General features: G+C 45.6%; 1 protein-coding gene across 1 annotated transcript in view; it reads left to right on the forward strand.

Annotated features, from left to right (window-relative positions):
• The first annotated feature begins 424 nt into the window (after nt 1–424).
• The window catches only part of LOC147103263 (V-type proton ATPase subunit d 1-like), a 40,084-nt gene continuing 18,511 nt past the window's right edge, over nt 425–21,997 (forward strand). Inside the window, exon 1 of the mRNA XM_085963183.1 lies at nt 425–589. Within this exon, the coding sequence (XP_085819309.1) occupies nt 425–589 (165 nt within the window). The remainder of the gene's footprint in view (nt 590–21,997) is intronic.

Raw genomic sequence — 21,997 nt, forward strand, 5'->3', positions numbered from 1 at the left:
CAGTGGACAGGGAATGTGTGTGCAGGGCAGACTTCTTTCCAGCTACACGTAATACTCTATTCTCCACAGGTTGGAACATCTGCAGATTTATGAGGATATTATGTAATAGAACAATGATTTAAAACTGCAACATCCCATCATACCTGCTCCCCCATAGCACGTGTAACAGAAAAAAAGACTTGCATTTATATAATGCCTTTCACCACGTCTCAAGGAGCTTTACAGCCAATGAAGTACTTTTGAAGTGTAGCCACTGGTGTAATGTAGGAAACACAGCAGCCAATTTGCACACAGCAAGCTCCCACAAACAGCAATGTGATAATGATCAGATAATCATTGTTATGGTGATTGAGGTATAAATATTGGCCAGGGCACCGAGGATAACTCCCCTGCTCTTGAGTATATCACACTCCTCTAGGTGCCAATGACCAGCTTTAAATCCAACTATACTGGAGCAAACCTACTGCAGCCCTTGCGATACGATGTGGAACCGAAGAACAGATATTCCTGCGCTGAGAAAGGTGGTGTGGAGAGAAGGGGCATCGCGAGTAAATGGTTAAGCGCTGAATTAGCAGAGCAGGCTCGAAGGGCCGTATGGCCTACTCCTGCTCCTAATTCTTATTAGACGCTGCACTCCTGCCCAGCTCAGATCCCAGGTACAATTTGTCTCTGATTGGCAAGTGCCTCCATTACTGGAGACGACACACAGAGCTGGTTTTGCGATGAATCTTAAACCAGGGCTCGATTACTCGTAAAAGCAGGAATAAATTGTCAGAAAACATATTTAAAAGTTCTTTATCTGAATGCACGCAGCATTCGTAACAAAATTGACGAGTTGACGGTACAAATAACTACACATGGGTATGATCTGGTGGCCATTACGGAAACATGGCTGCAAGATAATCATGACTGGGAACTAAACATACAAGGGTATTTGACAATTAGGAAGGAAAGGGAGGTGGGGTGGCTATGTTAATCAAGGATGGAATCACTGCAATAGTCAGAAATGATATTGGGTCAAAGGATCAGGATAGTGAAATAGTTTGGGTGGAGATAAGGAATAAGAAGGGGAAAAAGTCACTCGTGGGCGTAGTCTATAGGCCTCCTAACAGTGGCAACTTTGTTGGTCGGAGTATAAATCAGGAAATAGTTGGGGCTTGTAATAAGGGAACAGCTATAATCATGGGGGATTTTAACTTTCATATTGACTGGACAAATCAAATTGGGCAGGGCAGCCTTGAGGAAGAGTTCATAGAGTGTATTAGGGACGGGTTCCTTGAGCAGTATGTAACTGAACCAACCAGGGGGCAGGCAATCTTAGATCTGGTCCTGTGCAATGAAACAGGATTAATAAAAAATGTCCTAGTAAAGGATCCCCTTGGAATGAGTGATCATAATATGGTTGAATTCCAAATTCAGTTTGAGGGTGAGAGAGTTGGATCTCAAACCAGCATACTGAGCTTAAATAAAGGAGACTATGAAGGTATGAGAGTAGAATTGACTAAAGTGGACTGGGAAAACAGATTAAAGTGTAAGACGGTACAAGAGCAGTGGTCTACATTCAAGGAGATATTTCACATCTTTCAAGATAAATATATTCCACTGAGGAAAAAGGGGAGTAAAAGAAAAGACAGCCATCCGTGGCTTAGTAAAGTAATAAAGGATAGTATCCGACTGAAAACAAGGGCATATAAAGTAGCCAAATCTAGTGGGAGGATAGAAGATTGGGAAGCATTTAAAAGCCAGCAAACAATAACTCAAAGATTAATTAAGAAAGGGAAGATAGATTATGAAAGTAAACTAGCAAAAAATATAAAAACAGATAGCAAGAGTTTCTATCTACAGCTATATAAAAAGAAAAAGGGTGGCTAAAGTGAACGTTGGTCCCTTAGAGGATGGGACCGGGAAACTAGTGGTGGGGAACATGGAGATGGCAAAGACGCTGAACAAATATTTTGTATCAGTCTTTACAGTAGAGGACACTAAAAATATCCCAACACTGGACAAACAGGGGGCAATGGGGGGGGGGGGGGGGAAGGAGCTAAAGACGATTAAAATCACTAATGAGATGGTACTCAGTAAAATAATGGGACTTAAGGCGGATAAATCCCCCGGACCTGATGGCCTACATCCTAGGGTCTTGAGAGAAGTGGCGGTAGGGATTGTGGATGCATTGGTGATTATTTTCCAAAACTCCCTGGACTCAGGAAAGGTCCCGGCAGATTGGAAAACTGCTAATGTAACACCCTTATTTAAGAAGGGAAGTAGACAAAAAGCTGGAAACTATAGACCAGTTAGCCTAACATCTGTGGTTGGCAAAATGTTGGAGTCCATTATTAAGGAAACAGTAACAGAGCATTTGGATAAACATAATTTAATAGGACAGAGTCAGCATGGTTTTATGAAGGGGAAGTCATGTTGGACAAATTTGCTCAAATTCTTTGAGGACGTAACACACAGGGTGGATAAAGGGGAACCAGTGGATGTAGTGTATTTGGACTTCCAAAAGGCATTTGACAAGGTTCCACACAAAAGATTACTGATCAAGATAAGAAATCACAGGATTGGGGGTAATATACTGGCATGGGTGGAAGATTGGCTATCTAACAGAAAACAAAGAGTTGGGATAAATGGTTCATTTTCGGGCTGGCAATCAGTAACTAGTGGTGTTCCGCAGGGGTCAGTGCTGGGACCCCAACTCTTTACAATCTATATTAACGATTTGGAGGAAGGGACCGAGTGCAACATATCCAAGTTTGCCGACGATACAAAGATGGGAGGGAAAGCAATGAGTGAGGAGGACATAAAAAACCTGCAAAAGGACATAGACAGGTTAAGTGAGTGGGCAGAGATTTGGCAGATGCAATATAATGTTGGAAAGTGTGAGGTTATGCACTTTGGCAGAAAAAATAAAAGAGCAAGTTATTATCTAAATGGAGAGAAACTGCAAAGTGCTACAGTACAAAGGGATCTGGGGGTCCTGGTGCATGAAACACAAAAAGTTAGTATGCAGGTGCAGCAGGTGATCAGGAAGGCCAATGGAATCTTGGCTTTTATTGCAAGGGGGATGGAGTATAAAAACAGGGAAGTCTTGCTGCAGTTATACAGGGTATTGGTGAGGCCACACCTGGAATACTGCGTACAGTTTTGGTTTCCATATTTAAGAAAAGATATACTTGCTCTCGAGGCGGTTCAGAGAAGGTTCACTCGGTTGATTCCGGAGATGAGGGGGTTGATGTATGAGGAAAGGTTGAGTAGGTTGGGACTCTACTCATTGGAGTTCAGAAGAATGATAGGCGATCTTATCGAAACATATAAGATTGTGAGGGGGCTTGATCGGGTGGATGCGGGGAGGATGTTTCCACTGATGGGTGAGACTAGAACTTGGGGGCATAATCTAAGAATAAGGGGCTGCGCTTTCAAAACTGAGATGAGGAGGAACTTCTTCACTCAGAGGGTAGTAAATCTATGGAATTTGCTACCCCAGAGAGCTGTGGAAGCTGCAACATTAAATAAATTTAAAATGGAGATAGACATTGTCCTAGCAGATAAGGGAATTAGGGGTTACGGGGAGAGGGCAGGAAAGTGGACGGGAGTCTAGATTCGGATCAGCCATGATCCTATTGAATGGCGGAGCAGGCCCGAGGGGCTGTATGGCCTACTCCTGCTCCTACTTCTTATGTTCTTATGTTACTCAATGAATTAACTGAACCAGAATAAACCTCACACATCCAGCCAGATAATGCCATGATGTTCATTACAATGAAGTGGTGTAGAGATGATCACCAGGATTACTGACACATAACTAGTGCAATAAAAACAGAAAATGCTGGAAATACTCAGCAGGTCAGGAAGCATCTGTGGAGAGAAACAGAGTTAACGTTTCAGGTCGATGACCCTTCGTCAGAACTGGAAAAAACTGGAGATGGAACAGGTTTTTAAGCAAGTGCAGGGGCAGGGAAAGGGGGGAGGGGAGGAAAGAACAAAGGGGAAGGTCTGTGATAGGCTGGAAGGTAGGAGAGATTAAGAGACAAAAGAGATGATGGTGCAAGGCCAAAGGAGATGGTAATGGAACAAGTTAAGAAACAAAAGATGGCTCTAGATGAAGTGTAAATGGCACGGGCAGAATGAAAGACAGCCGCTGTGTGGGAGAGACAAAATATATAAATGGAAGAAAAAAGGATAGGGGCAGAGGTCATGATCTGAAATTGTTAAACTCTATGTTGAGTCCAGAAGGTTGTAAAGTGCCTAATCGAAAGATGAGATGCTGTTCCTCGAGCTTACGTTGAGCTTCATTGGAACAGTGCAAGAGGCCGAGGACGGTGAAGTCCGAGTGGAGCGGAGAATTAAAGTGACAGGCGACTGGAAGCTCGGGGTCACCCTTATGGACTGAACGGAGGTGTTCCACAAAGCGGTCACCTAATCTGCATTTGGTCTCCCCAATGTAGAGGAGATCGCATCGTGAGCAGCGAATACAGTATACTAAATTGCAAGAAGTACAAGTAAATCGCTGTTTCACCTGGAAGGAGTGTTTGGGGTCCTGAACAGTGGGAAGGGTGGAGGTAAAAGGGCATGTGTTGCATCTCCTGCGCTTGCACAGGAAGGCGCCGGGCGAAGTGGACCAGGGTGTTGCAGAGGGAGCGGTCCCTTCGGAATGCTGAAAGGGGAGGTGAGGGGAAGATGTGTTTGTTGGTGGGATCACGCTGGAGGTGGCGGAAATGGTGGAGGATGATCCGTTGAATGTGGAGGCTGGTGGGGTGAAAGGTGAGGACAAGGGGAACCCTATCGTGGTTCCGGGAGGGAGGGGAAGGGGTGAGAGCAGAAGGGGAAATAGAACAGACATGGTCATGGGCTGTGTCAACCACAGTAGAGGGGAATCCTCGGTTGAGGAAAAAGGAAGACATGTTGGAAGCACTAGCATGGAAGGTGGCATTGTCAGAGCAGATGCGGCGGAGACGGAGAAACTGGGAGAATGGAATAGAGTCCTTACAGGAAACGGGGTGGAAGTGTAGTCCAGGTAGCTGTGGGAGTCAGTGGGCTTGTAGTGAATGTTTGTCAATAGCCAACCCCCAGAGATGGAGACAGAAAAGTCGAGGAAGGGAAGAGTCGGAGCTGTACCATGTGACGGTGAGGGAAGGGTTGAAATTGGAAGCAAAGTGAATGAAATTTTCTAGTTCAGGGCGAGAGCTGGAAACAGCACCGATACAGTCATCAATGTAACGGAAAAAGAGGTTGAGACAAAGAACGTTCCACAAATCCCACGAAAAGGCAGGCATAGCTGGGACCCATGCGGGTTCCCATAGCAAAACCTTTAATTTGGAGGAAGTGAGTGGAGTCAAAGGAGAAGTTGTTCAATGTGAGAACAAGTTCAGCCAGGCGGAGGAGGGTGGTGGTGGATGGGGACTGGGTCGGGCCGCTGTTCAAGGAAGAAGCGGAGTGCCCTCAGGCCGTCCTGGTGGGGGATGGAGGTGTAGAGGGATTGTACGTCCAGTGAAAAGGAGACGGTTGGGGCCAGGAAACTGGAAATTGTTAAAGTGGCAGAGGGCGTTGGAAGAGTCGTGGATGTAGATGGGAAGAGACTGGACAAGGGGAGAAAAAAAGTCGAGATAGGAAGAGATAAGTTCCGTGGGGCAAGAACAGGCTGAAATGATGAGTCTACCAGGGCAGTCCTGTTTGGGGATCTAGTAACGAGTGCAGCCTGACTCACTTGTCCTTCCAGTGGTGATGTCCATAGTGTCCACATACATCTTCGATACCAGTCAGTAAATGATCTAGGAACTGAGGAGAGAGAAACACCTTCAACAGCCAGCTAGAAATACAACCATTTACCACTAGTGCTGTGGGTCAACAAACTGCACAGACCTGACATTAGATTTATAGAATCAGACTTCCATAGCACAGCACAAGAGGTCCATCATGCCTTTGCTGGCTGTGAAACACCTCTTCACTTACTCCCGTCTTACAATTACCTGTCCTTTTAAATTGGTCCTGAAAACGCACAATAAAAACAAACTAATTTTTCAAACATTTGGCAGTAAGTGCTAAAATAAGCTGTGTGCTGATGAGTAGAATATTGATGCGTGTCCTCCTCACTCTCTCATCAGCAGGATTACACGCTGTCTCAGTAAATGTAGACACAACATTAAATTGCATAAACTGGACTGAAAATGAGCCTGAATATACACAAGGTTACACAGGGAGCTTAAATATACACAAGGTTCCATATAAGAGACTTAACAAAAATGAGTGCGCAAGGAATTGGAGGCAACCTATTGACATGGGCAGGGGATTGGTCAGGGGGTAGGAGACAGAGAGTGGGGAGAAGGGGTGTGTTCGCAAATTGGCAGGATGTGACAAGTGGTGTCCCCCAGGGACCTGTGCCGGGGTTTCAGCTTTTCATTACATTTATAAATGACTTAGATGAAGGAATATATATCCAAGTTTGCTGACGACATTAAGTTAGGAGGCACAGTAAAGTGCGGCAACGGGAATTTGGTGAGCATGGGAATTCATTGGTAAGCAGTGGAGAAATAGTTCAGATAGTGTGTTGTTATGAACTGCAAGTCAGTGGCAGTTAACAGTCAATCAGTTGTAAGTGCATAGCCTGACTAGGTGTTAATTGTTGTGACTGGCTGTTGACTGACTAGTTGTAACTTGGGTGTTTCTAAAAGGTATAGAGAGATTGGGTGACCGCTTTGCGGAACACCTCCATTCAGTCCGCATGCGTAACCCCGAACTTCCGGTCGCCTGTCATTTTAATTCTCTGCCCTACTCCCACTCTGACCTCGGTCTCCTACACTTTTCCAATGAAGCTCAACGAAAGCTCGAGGAACAGCACCTCATCTATCGATTAGGCACTTTACAGCCTTCCGGACTCAACATGGAGTTCAACAATTTCAGATTGTAACCTCTGCCCCCATTTTTTCGGATGGCAGCTGTTGGTAATGATTCTGCTAATCCCATTTACACCTCCTCTAGACCCATCTTTTGTTTCTTGTCCCATTACCATCTCCTTTTGTCATTTAATCTCTCCTGCCTTCCACCCTATCTCAGACTTTCCCTTTTGTTCTTTCCTCCCCTCCCCACTTTGCCAGCCTCTGTACTTGCTTAAAACCTGTTACATCTCTAACATTTTCCAGTTCTGACGAAAGGTCATCAACCTGAAACGTTACCTCCATTCCTCTCTCCACAGATGTGGCCTGACCTGCTGAGTATTTCCAGCATTTTCTGCTTTTATTTCAGATTTCCAGCATCTGCAGTATTTTGCTTTTATACATTAGAGGGATATCTGCTAATGCACAGCTTTCTGAATCTATGAAACGGTGTGGCTTGCTAAACTGAATGGCAGCGGCAATTTGGTGAGAGTGGGAAGGAGGTACTAAGTAATTTAAACCAAGGTGCGACAGTAAATCAGTAAATAATCGCACTGGAGGTAATAGAAAAAGTAACGTCATAATCAACACGGGAGCGGCAGAACTCGAGGAAATTAAAATAAGTATATAGGTAACATAAAAACATAGAAAAATAGGAGCAGGAGTAGGCCATTCGGCCTTTTAATAATAATAATAATAATTAATAATAATAATAATTCAACTTTATTGTCATTGCACAAGTACATGAACAACGAAATGTGATCTTGCAAGCTCCCATGACTGGGAGAAGCAAAGCCGCTGCGTCGGTGCGCGCCGCCATTCCATTTCCACCATTCCTCCTGTCCGACAATCTTCAGCCCAACGCCCGGGCCTGCTCACCAGCCGCTCCTCCTTCCGTGGCCTTCTCACCAACTGCCCCTTCTCGGGGGCTCCTTCCGTGACCTTCTGCACCTGGTCTTCCCTGATGGTCACCCCTCCAGGTACTAACCAGGCCTGGCTCTGCTTAGCTTCCAAGCCTTGCCAGTGACCCTGTCCCTAGTCCCAGGAACAGGGCTTTTGCCCCGCCATTCAATATGATCATGGCTGATCCTCTATCTCAATACCATATTCCCGCTCTCTCTCCATACCCCTTGATGCCTTTTGTGTCTAGAAATCTATCGATCTCCTTCTTAAATATATTCAGTGACTTGGCCTCCACAGCCTTCTGTGGTCGAGAATTCCACAGGTTCGCCACCCTCTGAGTGAAGACATTTTTCCTCATCTCAGTCGTAAATGTCCTACCCCGTATCCTGAGACTGTGACCCCTCGTTCTAGACCCCCCAGCCAGGGGAAATATCCTCCCTGCATCCAGTCTGTCTAGCCCTGTCAGAATTTTATACATTTCAATGAGATCCCCTCTCATTCTTCTAAACTCTAATGAATACAGACCTAGTTGACCCAATCTCTCCTCATACAACAGTCCTGCCATCCCAGGAATCAGTCTGGTGAACCTTCGCTGCACTCCCTCTATGGCAAGTATATCCTTTCTTAGGTAAGGAGACCAAAACTGCACACAGTACTCCAGGTGTGGTCTGACCAGAATATCTAGATATCCCTTTGTGTGTTTAGTATCTTTAGTGGTTAGTGTTAAGCTTGACCTAGTAAGGATTTAATATTAGCATATTAGTGTCAGCTGTGGCTCAGTTGGTAGCACACTCGCCTCGGAGTCAGAAGGTTGTGGGTTTAAGTCCCACTCCAGGGACTTGAGCACATAAAGCTAGGCTGACACTCCAGTGCAGTGCTGAGGGAGTACTGCACAGTCGGAGGTGCCGTCTTTCGGATGAGACATTAAACTAAGGTCCCGTCTGCTCTCTCTTAGAAGAGCAGGTGAGTTATCCCTGGTGTCCTGGTCAATATTTATCCCTCAACCAACATAACCAAAAAAACAGATTATCTGGTCATTATCACATTGCTGTTTGTGGGACCTTGCTGTGCGCAAATTGGCTGCCACGTTTCCCACATTACAACAGTGACTGCACTCGAAAAAAAAAAGCACATAATTGACTGTAAAACACTTTGAGATGTCCGGTGGTCATAAAAGGCGCTATATAAATGCAAGTCTATCTTTCTTTCAAGTGTAAGTCAAAGGAAAACGAGCTAAGTGATTACATTCTAGCTGCATTTAAAGATGATAATAACTGATAAATAGCTAAGTAAATCAATCACAGGAACTAATTACTAATTTATTTAACATCCACCTATAAACCTAGACCTCAAGTGACCAATTAGTTCAAGAAATAAACTACAGGTAACCAACACATCAATTAATTAAGACATGGCAGTGCCGGGCAGTGTGTTGGGATTGTAGTATGTGGGAGTTTGTGGAAAACAAGATGGTCCCAGACTGCTACATCTGCAAGAAATGTTTCTGCCTCAAGACACTCCGGCTCAGTCACTGAGCTGGAGTCATGGCTACAGAGAACAAGATTGGCAACTAAATCTTGCCGGATACAACACATTTAGGAAGAAGGGGAGATGGAGTGGCTGTACTAGTTAAAGATAACAATGGCAGTAGAGAAAAATGATGTAACTAGCATTAAGATAAATACAGAATTCATATGGATTGAGTTAAAAGATATGGGATGCATCACCCTAATAGGGGTATACTATAGACTACCAAATATTGGAAGGGACTTGAAGGAAGAAACACGTACGCAAATCTACAAGGCATAGAATAATAATCATAGGAGATTTCAACTACCCCCAAATAAACTGGCAGGTAGCAGCAAAAGGAGAAAAGGGAATTGAGTTTTTACACTGTATGCAGGACTCGTTTCTCACTCAGTACGTTAAGAAGTCCAGCAAGAAAGGAATCACTGCTGGATCTTGCATTGGGTAATGAACCAGAACAGACAGAAGTAAGAGTAGAGAGCATCTTAGTAGTAATGATCACAACATTGTAAGGTTCAAGATTACTATTCAAGATCCTACATTACAACAGTGACTACACTTCAAAAGTACCTCATTGGCTGTAAAGCACTTTGAGACGTCCTGAGGTCATGAAAGGCGCTATATAAATGCAGGTCTTTCTTTTCTTTCTTTAAGATTAGGATCGAGATAGGAGAAAGACTAAGGTAACAGATTGGAAAAGAGCAAATTATGAAGGAATGAGGGTGGAACTAAATAAGGTAAACTGGGAGAAATTCTTGAGAAACAAATACAGAAAAACAGTGGGAAATCTTGAAAAGGATAATCAATAGAGTTAAAGAGAAATGTATGGATTAGAAACTGGGCTGAATTAACGACATTCAAGCGCTGTACATAGTTTTCAGATGTTCTTTGCACTTTTTAATCACCATTCTCACAGATCATGTGTTTTTCATTAAAGCTAAAAACAAGCAAGCTAATTATGGGGCACTGTGGATGAATAAAGAACTAAAGGAAAAATTGAAGCAAAAGAAAAATACATAAGCACTTAGATACTAAAGGAGAGGAGGACAAAAGGGAATACAAAGAACTTAGGAGAGAAGTTGAAAAGAAACCCATCAGGAAGGCAAAGAGAAACTACATAATCAGGTTATCAAGGAATATAAAAATAAATAATAAAATGTTTTATAAAATACATAAATACAAAAAGAAAAACTAATGTAGGGATAGGCGAGGGTGGGGATGAGCAAGATAAACGCACAGGTAATGACAGAGAGATGGCAGAAGTATTGAATAACTACTTCGCCTCAGTTTTTACTAAAGAAGGTAACAAAATAGACACTTCACGAGAGGATGAGCTTAAAAAGAATATTAATACAGTTGGGATAGAAAGGGAGAAAATAATTGACAAACTAGCAAAACTAAAAGAGGAAAAAAAAACAGGTGTGCACCCACATATACTTGAGGAAACTGGGAAGAGATAGTAGAAGCACTAGTTTTTATATACAAAAGTTCTATAGAAGAGGGGGTAGTGCCAGAGGACTAGCGGACAATGTTCCCTCTAATTTTTTTTTGGGCCGCACCGCCCGTTCTTTTTGCAGTTAAAAGCCGGTGAGCCGGCTGCGCGGGAGCTCCAGAGCACTGTGCGGCCGTGAAACTTAAAGAGAACATTGCTGGTGAACAGCTAATGTTGTTCCAATATACAAAAAAGGAGATAGAACAAATCCTAGGAACTACAGATCAGTCTGCTTAAGGTCAGTGATAGGAAAGATAGCGGAATCTATGCTAAAAGAAGTGATAGAAGAGCATCTAGAGACATCAAATATAATAAAAAAGTCAGCATGGATTCTGAAAGGCGAAGTCATGCTTAACTAACCTGATCGAATTCTTTGAAGCGATAACGGAAAGAGTAGATAAGGGTAATGCAGTAGATGTCATATACTTGGATTTTCAAAAGGCCTTCGATAAGGTACCACATGGCAGGCTCATGACGAAGGATAGGGCATGTGGAGTCAGGGACAAACAGCTGAATGGGTAGTAAATTGGCTAAAAAATAGAAAGCAGAGTAGAGGCAAAGGGTGGTTATTCAGATTGGAGGAAGGTAGAAAGCGGTGTTCCACAAGGATCAGTGCTGGGACCACTGTTATTCATAATTTACATTAATGATCTGGACTTATGAATAAGTAACTCAATATCAAAATGTGCAGATGATACCAAACTGGGGGGTATAGCGAACACTGAGGAAGAATGCAACAAAATGCAAGAAGACATTAGAAAATTTGCAGACTGGGCAGTTAAGTGGCAAATTAACTTTAAGAGATAAATGTGAGGTGATGCACTTTGGTAGGAAATACAGAAACATCATTAGAAAATAAGAAACTGAAGGGGTAGAAGAACAAAGAGATCTCGGGATACAGGTGAACAAATCATTAAAAACAGCATCGCAGGGCAGCAAAGCAATTAAAAATGCTAACAAAGCACTGGGATTTATTTCTAGGGGTATAGAATTCCAAAGAGTACTGTGCACAGTTCTGATCTCCATACGATAAAAAGGACATAGAAGCACTGGAGAAAGTTCAAAAAAGATTTACAAGAATGGTACCAGGACTGAGATTTTACAGCTTTTGGGAAAGATTGAACAGGTTGGGGCATTTTTCTTTAGAAAAGAGAAGACTTAGAGGAGTCCTGATAGAGGTCTTTAAAATTATGAATGGGTTGGACAGGACAGATGTGATGGGGATGTTTCCACTTGTGGGAGGATCCAAAATACAAGATAGTTTCTAATAAATGCAATAGGGAATTAAGGAGAAATGTCTTTACTCAGAGAGTGATTAGAATATGGAACTCACTACCACAGGAAGTGGTTGAGGCAAATAACTTAGATGCTTTCAAAAGGAGACTAGAGTAGGCTGAGATGAGTTACATGGAGTGGGAGGAGACTGGTGTGGAGTATAAACAGCAGCACAGACTAGTCAGGCCGAATGGCCTGTTTCTGTGCTGTAGATTCTATGTAATTCTACGTATGTAACTTAAATAGTGTAGATGGGAGCAGAAAGTTTCAAAGGGACATCGATAGATTAAGTGAGTGGGCAAAACTTTGGCAGACGGAGTTCAATGTGGGCAAGTGTGAGGTCATCCACTTTGGACCGAAGAAAGATAGATCAGAGTATTTTCGAAACGGCGAGAAGTTAGGAACGGTGGAGAAGCAGCGAGATTTAGGGGCCAAGTACATCAATCACTAAAAGCTTAAATCACTAAAAGTACAAAAAAAAATTGAAAAGGCTAATAGAATGCTGGCCTTTATCTCAAAGGGGCTGGAATACAAAGGGATGGAAGTTATGTTACAGTTATATAAAGCTCTGGTTAGACCCTGTTTAGAGTACAGGTAGACTACCCTTTATCCGAACTTCCAAAAACCGAAATCCTCTAAAAACCGACATGACCAGAGTGGCGCACGACTTACGCTGAGCAGAGGGTCAGCGTAAGTCGTGCGCACGACCCCCCGCGGACCCCCCCGACCCCGACCCCCGCTCCGAAATTTTCCGAAAACCGAAACACGGCTGGTCCCGAGGTTTTCGGATAAAGGATAGTCTACCTGTACTGTGTTTAGTTCTGGGCATCGCACCTCAGGAAGGATATATTGACATTGGAGGGGGTGCAGCGCAGATTCACCTGAATGATACCAGGGCTAAAAGGGTTAGATTATGAGGACAGGTTGTATGTCGGGAAGCACTTCTTCATACAAAGGGTAGTGGAAACCTGGAACTCTCTCCCCACAAAAATGTCGAGGTTAGGAGTCAATCAAAAATTTCAAAACCGGGATTGGTAGATTTTTGTTCAGCAAGGGTATTAAGGGTTATGAAACGAAAGTGGGTAGATGGAGTTAGGATACAGATCAGTCATGATCTAATTGAATGGTGGAACTGACTCAAGGGATTAATTGGCCTACTCCTTTTCCTATGTTCACAGTGTGACTGAATATATACAACAGAATTGCATTATGTTGATAATTAAACAGTTTCTCTGTACATATGAACAGGCTCAGTCATTGCGGAGGCTTTGAACCAAACCATGCATCAAGGGGCTTCACAGACTTGCCTGTGAACGGTTTGTGGATCTCATCAATGCACTAACTTCCAGTCCTCCCCTCTCCCTCACTGCGTCAACCCCATTTGCCAAATTAAATCACCCTCCAAACGGCTCAGCTGGGATGTCCTCCAACCATAAATCAGAGTCACAGCCTCGTGACGAGGATGCGTGTGACTTCCCTTTCCATAAAGAAAAACTTGCATTTATATAGCGCCTTTCACCACCTCAGGACACCCCAAAGTGCTTTACAGCCAAAGAAGGACTTTTGAAGTGTAGACACTGTTGTAATGTAGGAAACGCAGCAGCCAATTTGCACACAGCAAGCTCTCACAAACAGCAATGAGATAAATGACCAGATAATCTGTTTCAGTGATGTTGGTTGAGGGATAAATATTGGCCTGGACACCAGGAGAACTCCTCCGCTCTTCTGCAAAGTGGTATCATGGGACCTTTTACGTCCAACTGAGATAGCAGGTGGGGCTTCGGTTTAACATTTCACCCGAAAGACGGCACCTCTGACTCTCAGTACTGGCACTGAGAGTGTCAGCCTAGATTATGTGCTCCAATCTCTGGAGGGGGGGGGGGGGGGCTTGAACCCATAATCTTCTGACTCAGGAATGAGTGCGCTACCACAGAGCCACTCCACATAACCAAAAACATTAGTATACAGATAGCACTAAGTGCCTCAGTCCTTTAAGGTGCTGCTTCAATGCAAGCTTAACACTGTACATAACACTGAGCGATTCCACGGTGACAATGCTAGAGCCAGTCCCACACACATTAGTACGATAGCAAAATACTGCAGATGTTGGAAATCACGATGCGGTCTCCTCTACATTGGGGAGACCAAACGCAGATTGGGTGACCGCTTTGCGGAACACCTCCGTTCAGTCCGTAAGGGTGACCCCGAGCTTCCGGTCGCCTGTCATTTCAATTCACCGCTCCATTCCCACTCGGACCTCACCGTCCTTGGCCTCTTGTACTGTTCCACGGAAGCTCAACGTAAACTCGAGGAACAGCACCTCATCTTCCGATTAGGCAGTCTGCAGCCTTCCGGTCTCAATATCGAGTTCAACAATTTCAGATCATAACCTCGGCCCCTATTTCATTTTCACTTATATTTTTCCACTCCTTTCCTTCCCCCCCCCGCCCCCCCCCTTTCCTTTTGTTTCTCTCTCACACCTGGCAGCTATCTTTTGCCCTGCCAGTACACTTTACACCTAATCACAGCCTATTACCATCTCGTCTAGCTTCTAATCTCTTTTACTTCTTTTGGTTCTTTAATTCTTTTGTCCGATCGCAGCCCTGCCTTCGATCTAGTTCCTTTTCTCTCCAGTTTTGAAGAAGGGTCAAACCCGAAACGTCAACTCAAATTTCTCTCCACGGATGTTGCCTGACTTGCTGAGTTTTTCCAGCATTTTCTGTTGTTATTTCGGATTTCCAACATCTGCAGTATTTTGCTATCGTACTAGTGTTTGGTTCACTGCCACACCTCTTCTAGGAATGCCTACCTTGAAGAAGTTCTGCTCTTCTCTGCGACGGGATCTCCGTTTGGCTCTTCAACCTTGTTCATCTTCATTACTTTCAGTTTCCCTTCTCGTGTTTGATCAGGTATCTGCCAAGACTCGGTTTCACAGCCACATCATTTTCCTCAGCAACTGTCTCCGGTTCCGACTTACTCCACGTGGATTCCAACTAAACTTCCACCCTTCGTGCTTCGGATCCACCCAGGATTACAAATATCTCCAAGATATTCATCGTTCCTCGAACTACTGCTCTCGCCGCATCCTGAGATCCACGCTCAACGCCATGCGGCGCCACATGAACACACTCGACTTCTCTCTTCAGCAACACCGGCGCACTCTATCTCAAAGCTGCCCGGGTCCTCAGTTCCACTTCATCCTTCGACTCATCCGACGCTTCAACAAAAAACTTTTCTTCTTCCTTTCCGATGTCAAGGATCGCAAGCTTCATCAACTCTTGGACACCAACGCCCCTCCGGAACCTTCTTCCCCTTCACTTTCCTCTGATCCCCCTTCTCCCAATCTCACCCCCTGCCGTGTGTTCACTATCCCCTCTGACCTTCCACTCTCTGACCCTGAACGATCAGTCCTCAGCAAAGGCCTGAGCTTCATCCCCTTACGCCCCCACCTCAATGAATTTCGAGCTCGGCACGATGCTGAGCTCTTTTTCCGCCGCCTTCGTCTCCGTGCCCACTTCTTTGGCCAGGAGTCCTCCCCCCGCACAACTGACCCTTTCTCCCGCTTGCAGAATTCCCATTCTACCTGGACCCCTCCCCCTGGCCTCTTACCCTCTCTAGATCTTTTCATCGCTAACTGCCGCCGTGACATCGGCCGTCTCCATTTCTCTGCTCCCCTCACTCACTCCAACCTACCTCCCTCTGAACTTGCAGCACTCCATTCTCTTAGATCCAACCCTGACATTGTCATTAAACCCGCTGACAAGGGTGGTGCTGTTGTTGTTTGGCATACTGACCTCTACCTAGCGGAAGCTGAACGCCAACTCTCCGACACCTGCTCCTACCTCCACCTGGACCATGACCCCACTACCGAACATCAAACCACCGTTTCCAAGACTGTCACTGACCTCATCTCCTCTGGAGATCTTCCCCCCGCTGCCACCAACCTCATAGTTCCCCAACCCCGCACAGCCCGCTTCTACCTCCTTCCCAAGATCCACAAACAGGACTGCCCTGGTAGACCCATCGTTTCAGCCTGTTCTTGCCCTACGGAACTTATCTCTTCCTATCTTGACTCTATCTTTTCTCCCCTTGTCCAGTCTCTTCCCACCTACATCCGCGACTCTTCGGACGCCCTCCGCCACTTTAACAGTTTCCAGTTTCCTGGCCCCAACCGCTTCTTTTTCACCATGGACATACAATCCCTCTACACCTCCATCCCCCACCCGGATGGCCTGAGGGCACTCCGCTTCTTCCTCGAACAGAGGCCCGACCAGTCCCCATCCACCACGACCCTCCTCCGCCTGGCTGAACTTGTTCTCACATTGAACAACTTCTCCTTTAACTCCACTCATTTCCTCCAAATCAAAGGTGTTGCCATGGGTACCCGCATGGGTCCTAGCTATGCCTGCCTTTTCGTGGGCTATGTGGAACAATCTTTGTTCCAGTCCTACTCGGGTCCCCTCCCTCACCTCTTTTTCCGATACATTGATGACTGTATCGGTGCCGTTTCCTGCTCTCGCCCCGAACTTGACAATTTCATTCACTTTGCCTCCAATTTCCACCCTTCCCTCACCTTCACATGGTCCATCTCTGACTCTTCCCTTCCCTTCCTCGACTTCTCCGTCTCCATCTCTGGGGATAGGTTATCGACCAATATTTACTACAAGCCCACTGACTCCCACAGCTACCTGGACTACACTTCCTCCCACCCCGCTTCCTGTAAGGACTCTATTCCATTCTCCCAGTTTCTCCGCCTCCGCCGTATCTGCTCCGATGATGCCACCTTCCACACCAGTGCTTCAGACATGTCTTCCTTTTTCCGCAACCGAGGATTCCCCTCTACCGTGGTTGACACTGCCCTCGACCGTGTCAGTTCTATCTCCCGCACCTCTGCCCTCACCCCTGCCCCTCCCTCCCGGAACCACGATAGGGTTCCCCTTGTCCTCACCTTTCACCCCACCAGCCTCCACATTCAACGGATCATCCTCCGGCATTTCCGCTACCTCCAAAGTGATCCCACCACCAAACGTATCTTCCCCTCCCCTCCCAGCATTCCGCAGGGACCGCTCTCTCCGAGACACCCTAGTCCACTCCTCTATCACCCCAAACAGCCCTTCCCCTTCGCCTGGCACCTTCCCGTGCAAGCGGAGGAGATGTAACACCTGCCCCTATACCTCCCCCCTCCCCACTGTCCAGGGCCCCAAACACCCCTTCCAGGTGAAACAGCGATTTACTTGTACTTCTCGCAATCTAGTATACTGTATTCGCTGCTCACGATGCGGTCTCCTCTACATTGGGGAGACCAAACGCAGATTGGGTGACCGCTTTGCGGAACACCTCCGTTCAGTCCGTAAGGGTGACCCCGAGCTTCCGGTCGCCTGTCATTTCAATTCACCGCTCCATTCCCACTCGGACCTCACCGTCCTTGGCCTCTTGTACTGTTCCACGGAAGCTCAACGTAAACTCGAGGAACAGCACCTCATCTTCCGATTAGGCAGTCTGCAGCCTTCCGGTCTCAATATCGAGTTCAACAATTTCAGATCATAACCTCGGCCCCTATTTCATTTTCACTTATATTTTTCCACTCCTTTCCTTTCCCCCCCCCCTTTCCTTTTGTTTCTCTCTCACACCTGGCAGCTATCTTTTGCCCTGCCAGTACACTTTACACCTAATCACAGCCTATTACCATCTCGTCTAGCTTCTAATCTCTTTTACTTCTTTTGGTTCTTTAATTCTTTTGTCCGATCGCAGCCCTGCCTTCGATCTAGTTCCTTTTCTCTCCAGTTTTGAAGAAGGGTCAAACCCGAAACGTCAACTCAAATTTCTCTCCACGGATGTTGCCTGACTTGCTGAGTTTTTCCAGCATTTTCTGTTGTTATTTCCCACACCAATTCAGCACCAATTCAAATCGCTTTATTGGCATGATAAGTTACATCTTATGTTGCCAAAGCATCAAAATACATTTATGGTTTAGCACATAAACGCAGTTCTATTCATACAGTGTATAAACAGGTATATCCCTGAGTGTATAAATATACATTCGCATTGTTTATATATATTCTTTTCTTAGTTTACTGGTTGTCCCTCTGTTCATGGCAAGCTGTAACATAGTGTGCCGCCAGTGTTATACAGCTTCTCTCCTCTCCCAGTAGGAATGGGAGTTTTTGGTTGTCATTCAGATTTCTGAAATCAGGGCATATTTGTGTGAATTTTTGGTAGAAATTCTCCCTGATGCCCTGATATTTTCCACAGGCTGTGAGGAAGTGCATCTCTGTCTCCACCACTCCCTGACTGCAGTGAGAGCATATCCTGTCCTCTCTTGGCAGCCTGGTCTGCCTGTGTCTGCCTTTTTCGATCGCTAGGCTATGTTCGCTAAGTCTATACCTTGTCAAGGTTCTTCTCAGTTTGTTATCCTTTACCATGGTCAGGTAATCAGCTATGTTGTATTGTCTGTTTAGGGCCAAGTAGCAATTGAGTTTGCTTTGGGTTTTTGTTGTTTCTGCCCAATATGTCAGATATTTTTCCTTTTGCTTAGCGACGATTGTGTTGGGTCGAATTCTTTGTGTTACCCTGTCACTGTCCTGGGGCTGGTTATTGTTAGTATTGTTAGTAGTTACTTCACTGAGTAGGTTACTTCACACATTAGGTTTGACTCGTATGACAGAGAAAAGACGAAAGAACAGATACCGCCATCTCCTGGCTGATGGCAGTGTCATCCTTCTTCTTTGAAGTGTTCCCTGGTAAAGTAAAGTCCCTTGAACTCACATGAGTGTCACATGCCCTCCACAGACCGCATAAATACCACAGGCGCCTCAATCCCAACCGACTCCCTACACGAATACCCTCCGTCCTGATCATCAGGGGTCCCGCGCACACATAGGAACAGGAGGCCATTTAGCCCCTCCAGCATGTTCTGCCATTCAATTAGATCATGGCTGATCTAATATAGCCTTCGAGTTGTGGTGCTCAGAACTGAACGCAGTGCTCCAGATGGGGTCTAACCAGAGCTTTATATAACTGCAAAATAACTTCCACCCCATTGAGATAAGGGACAACATTCCATTACCCTTTTCAATTATTTTTTGTACCTGCCCACTAGCTCCTAGTAATTTCTGTACTTCGTCCCTAAATCTGTCTGCTCCTCCACAGTTTCTTAGCATTTCGCCATTAAGAAATTATTCTGATCTATTTTTCTTGGGTCACATTTCCCCACATTAAACGCCATCTGCCACAATTTTGCCCACTCACTTAATCTATCAATGTCCCTTTGCTACACAATATACATACTGCAATACCCACCTCTACACCAGAGACCCCTCACACTATACATACTGCAATACCCACCTCTACACCAGAGACCCTCACACGATACATACTGCAATACCCACCTCTACACCAGAGACCCTCACACTATACATACTGCAATACCCACCTCTACACCAGAGACCCCTCACACTATACAGACTGCAATACCCACCTCTACACCAGAGACCCTCACACTATACAGACTGCAATACCCACCTCTACACCAGAGACCCTCACACCATACATACTGCAATACCCACCTCTACACCAGAGACCCTCACACTATACATACTGCAATACCCACCTCTACACCAGAGACCCTCACACTATACATACTGCAATACCCACCTCTACACCAGAGACCCCTCACACTATACATACTGCAATACCCACCTCTACACCAGAGACCCTCACACCATTCATACTGCAATACCCACCTCTACACCAGAGACCCCTCACACTATACATACTGCAATACCCACCGCTACACCAGAGACCCCTCACACTATACATACTGCAATACCCACCTCTACACCAGAGACCCTCACACTATACATACTGCAATACCCACCTCTACACCAGAGACCCCTCACTATACAGACTGCAATACCCACCTCTACACCAGAGACCCTCACACTATACATACTGCAATACCCACCTCTACACCAGAGACCCTCACACTATACATACTGCAATACCCACCTCTACACCAGAGACCCCTCACACTATACATACTGCAATACCCACCTCTACACCAGAGACCCTCACACTATACATACTGCAATACCCACCTCTACACCAGAGACCCCTCACACTATACATACTGCAATACCCTCCTCTACACCAGAGACCCTCACACTATACATACTGCAATACCCACCTCTACACCAGAGACCCTCACACTATACATACTGCAATACCCACCTCTACACCAGAGACCCTCACACTATACAGACTGCAATACCCACCTCTACACCAGAGACCCTCACACTATACATACTGCAATACCCACCTCTATACCAGAGACCCTCACACTATACATACTGCAATACCCACCTCTACACCAGAGACCCTCACACCATACATACTGCAATACCCACCTCTACACCAGAGACCCTCACACTATACATACTGCAATACCCACCTCTACACCAGAGACCCCTCACACTATACATACTGCAATACCCACCTCTACACCAGAGACCCTCACACTATACATACTGCAATACCCACCTCTATACCAGAGACCCCTCACACTATACATACTGCAATACCCACCTCTACACCAGAGACCCTCACACTATACATACTGCAATACCCTCCTCTACACCAGAGACCCTCACACTATACATACTGCAATACCCACCTCTACACCAGAGACCCTCACACTATACATACTGCAATACCCACCTCTACACCAGAGACCCCTCACACTATACATACTGCAATACCCTCCTCTACACCAGAGACCCTCACACTATACATACTGCAATACCCACCTCTACACCAGAGACCCTCACACTATACATACTGCAATACCCACCTCTACACCAGAGACCCTCACACTATACATACTGCAATACCCTCCTCTACACCAGAGACCCTCACACTATACATACTGCAATACCCACCTCTACACCAGAGACCCTCACACTATACATACTGCAATACCCACCTCTACACCAGAGACCCTCACACTATACATACTGCAATACCCACCTCTACACCAGAGACCCTCACACTATACATACTGCAATACCCACCTCGACACCAGAGACCCTCACACTATACATACTGCAATACCCACCTCTACACCAGAGACCCTCACACTATACATACTGCAATACCCACCTCTACACCAGAGACCCCTCACACTATACATACTGCAATACCCACCTCTACACCAGAGACCCTCACACTATACATACTGCAATACCCACCTCTGCACCAGAGACCCTCACACTATACATACTGCAATACCCACCTCTACACCAGAGACCCTCACACTATACATACTGCAATACCCACCTCTACACCAGAGACCCTCACACTATACATACTGCAATACCCACCTCTACACCAGAGACCCCTCACACTATACATACTGCAATACCCACCTCTACACCAGAGACCCTCACACTATACATACTGCAATACCCACCTCTACACCAGAGACCCTCACACTATACATACTGCAATACCCACCTCTACACCAGAGACCCTCACACTATACATACTGCAATACCCTCCTCTACACCAGAGACCCTCACACTATACATACTGCAATACCCACCTCTACACCAGAGACCCTCACACTATACATACTGCAATACCCACCTCTATACCAGAGACCCTCACACTATACATACTGCAATACCCACCTCTACACCAGAGACCCCTCACACTATACATACTGCAATACCCACCTCTACACCAGAGACCCTCACACTATACATACTGCAATACCCTCCTCTACACCAGAGACCCTCACACTATACATACTGCAATACCCACCTCTACACCAGAGACCCCTCACACTATACATACTGCAATACCCACCTCTATACCAGAGACCCTCACACTATACATACTGCAATACCCTCCTCTATACCAGAGACCCTCA

The sequence above is a fragment of the Somniosus microcephalus genome, chromosome 20 (assembly GCF_052327205.1).
Source record: "Somniosus microcephalus isolate GS21.2 chromosome 20, FLI_Smic_1.0, whole genome shotgun sequence".
In the NCBI taxonomy this organism is placed as follows: Eukaryota; Metazoa; Chordata; class Chondrichthyes; order Squaliformes; family Somniosidae; genus Somniosus; species Somniosus microcephalus.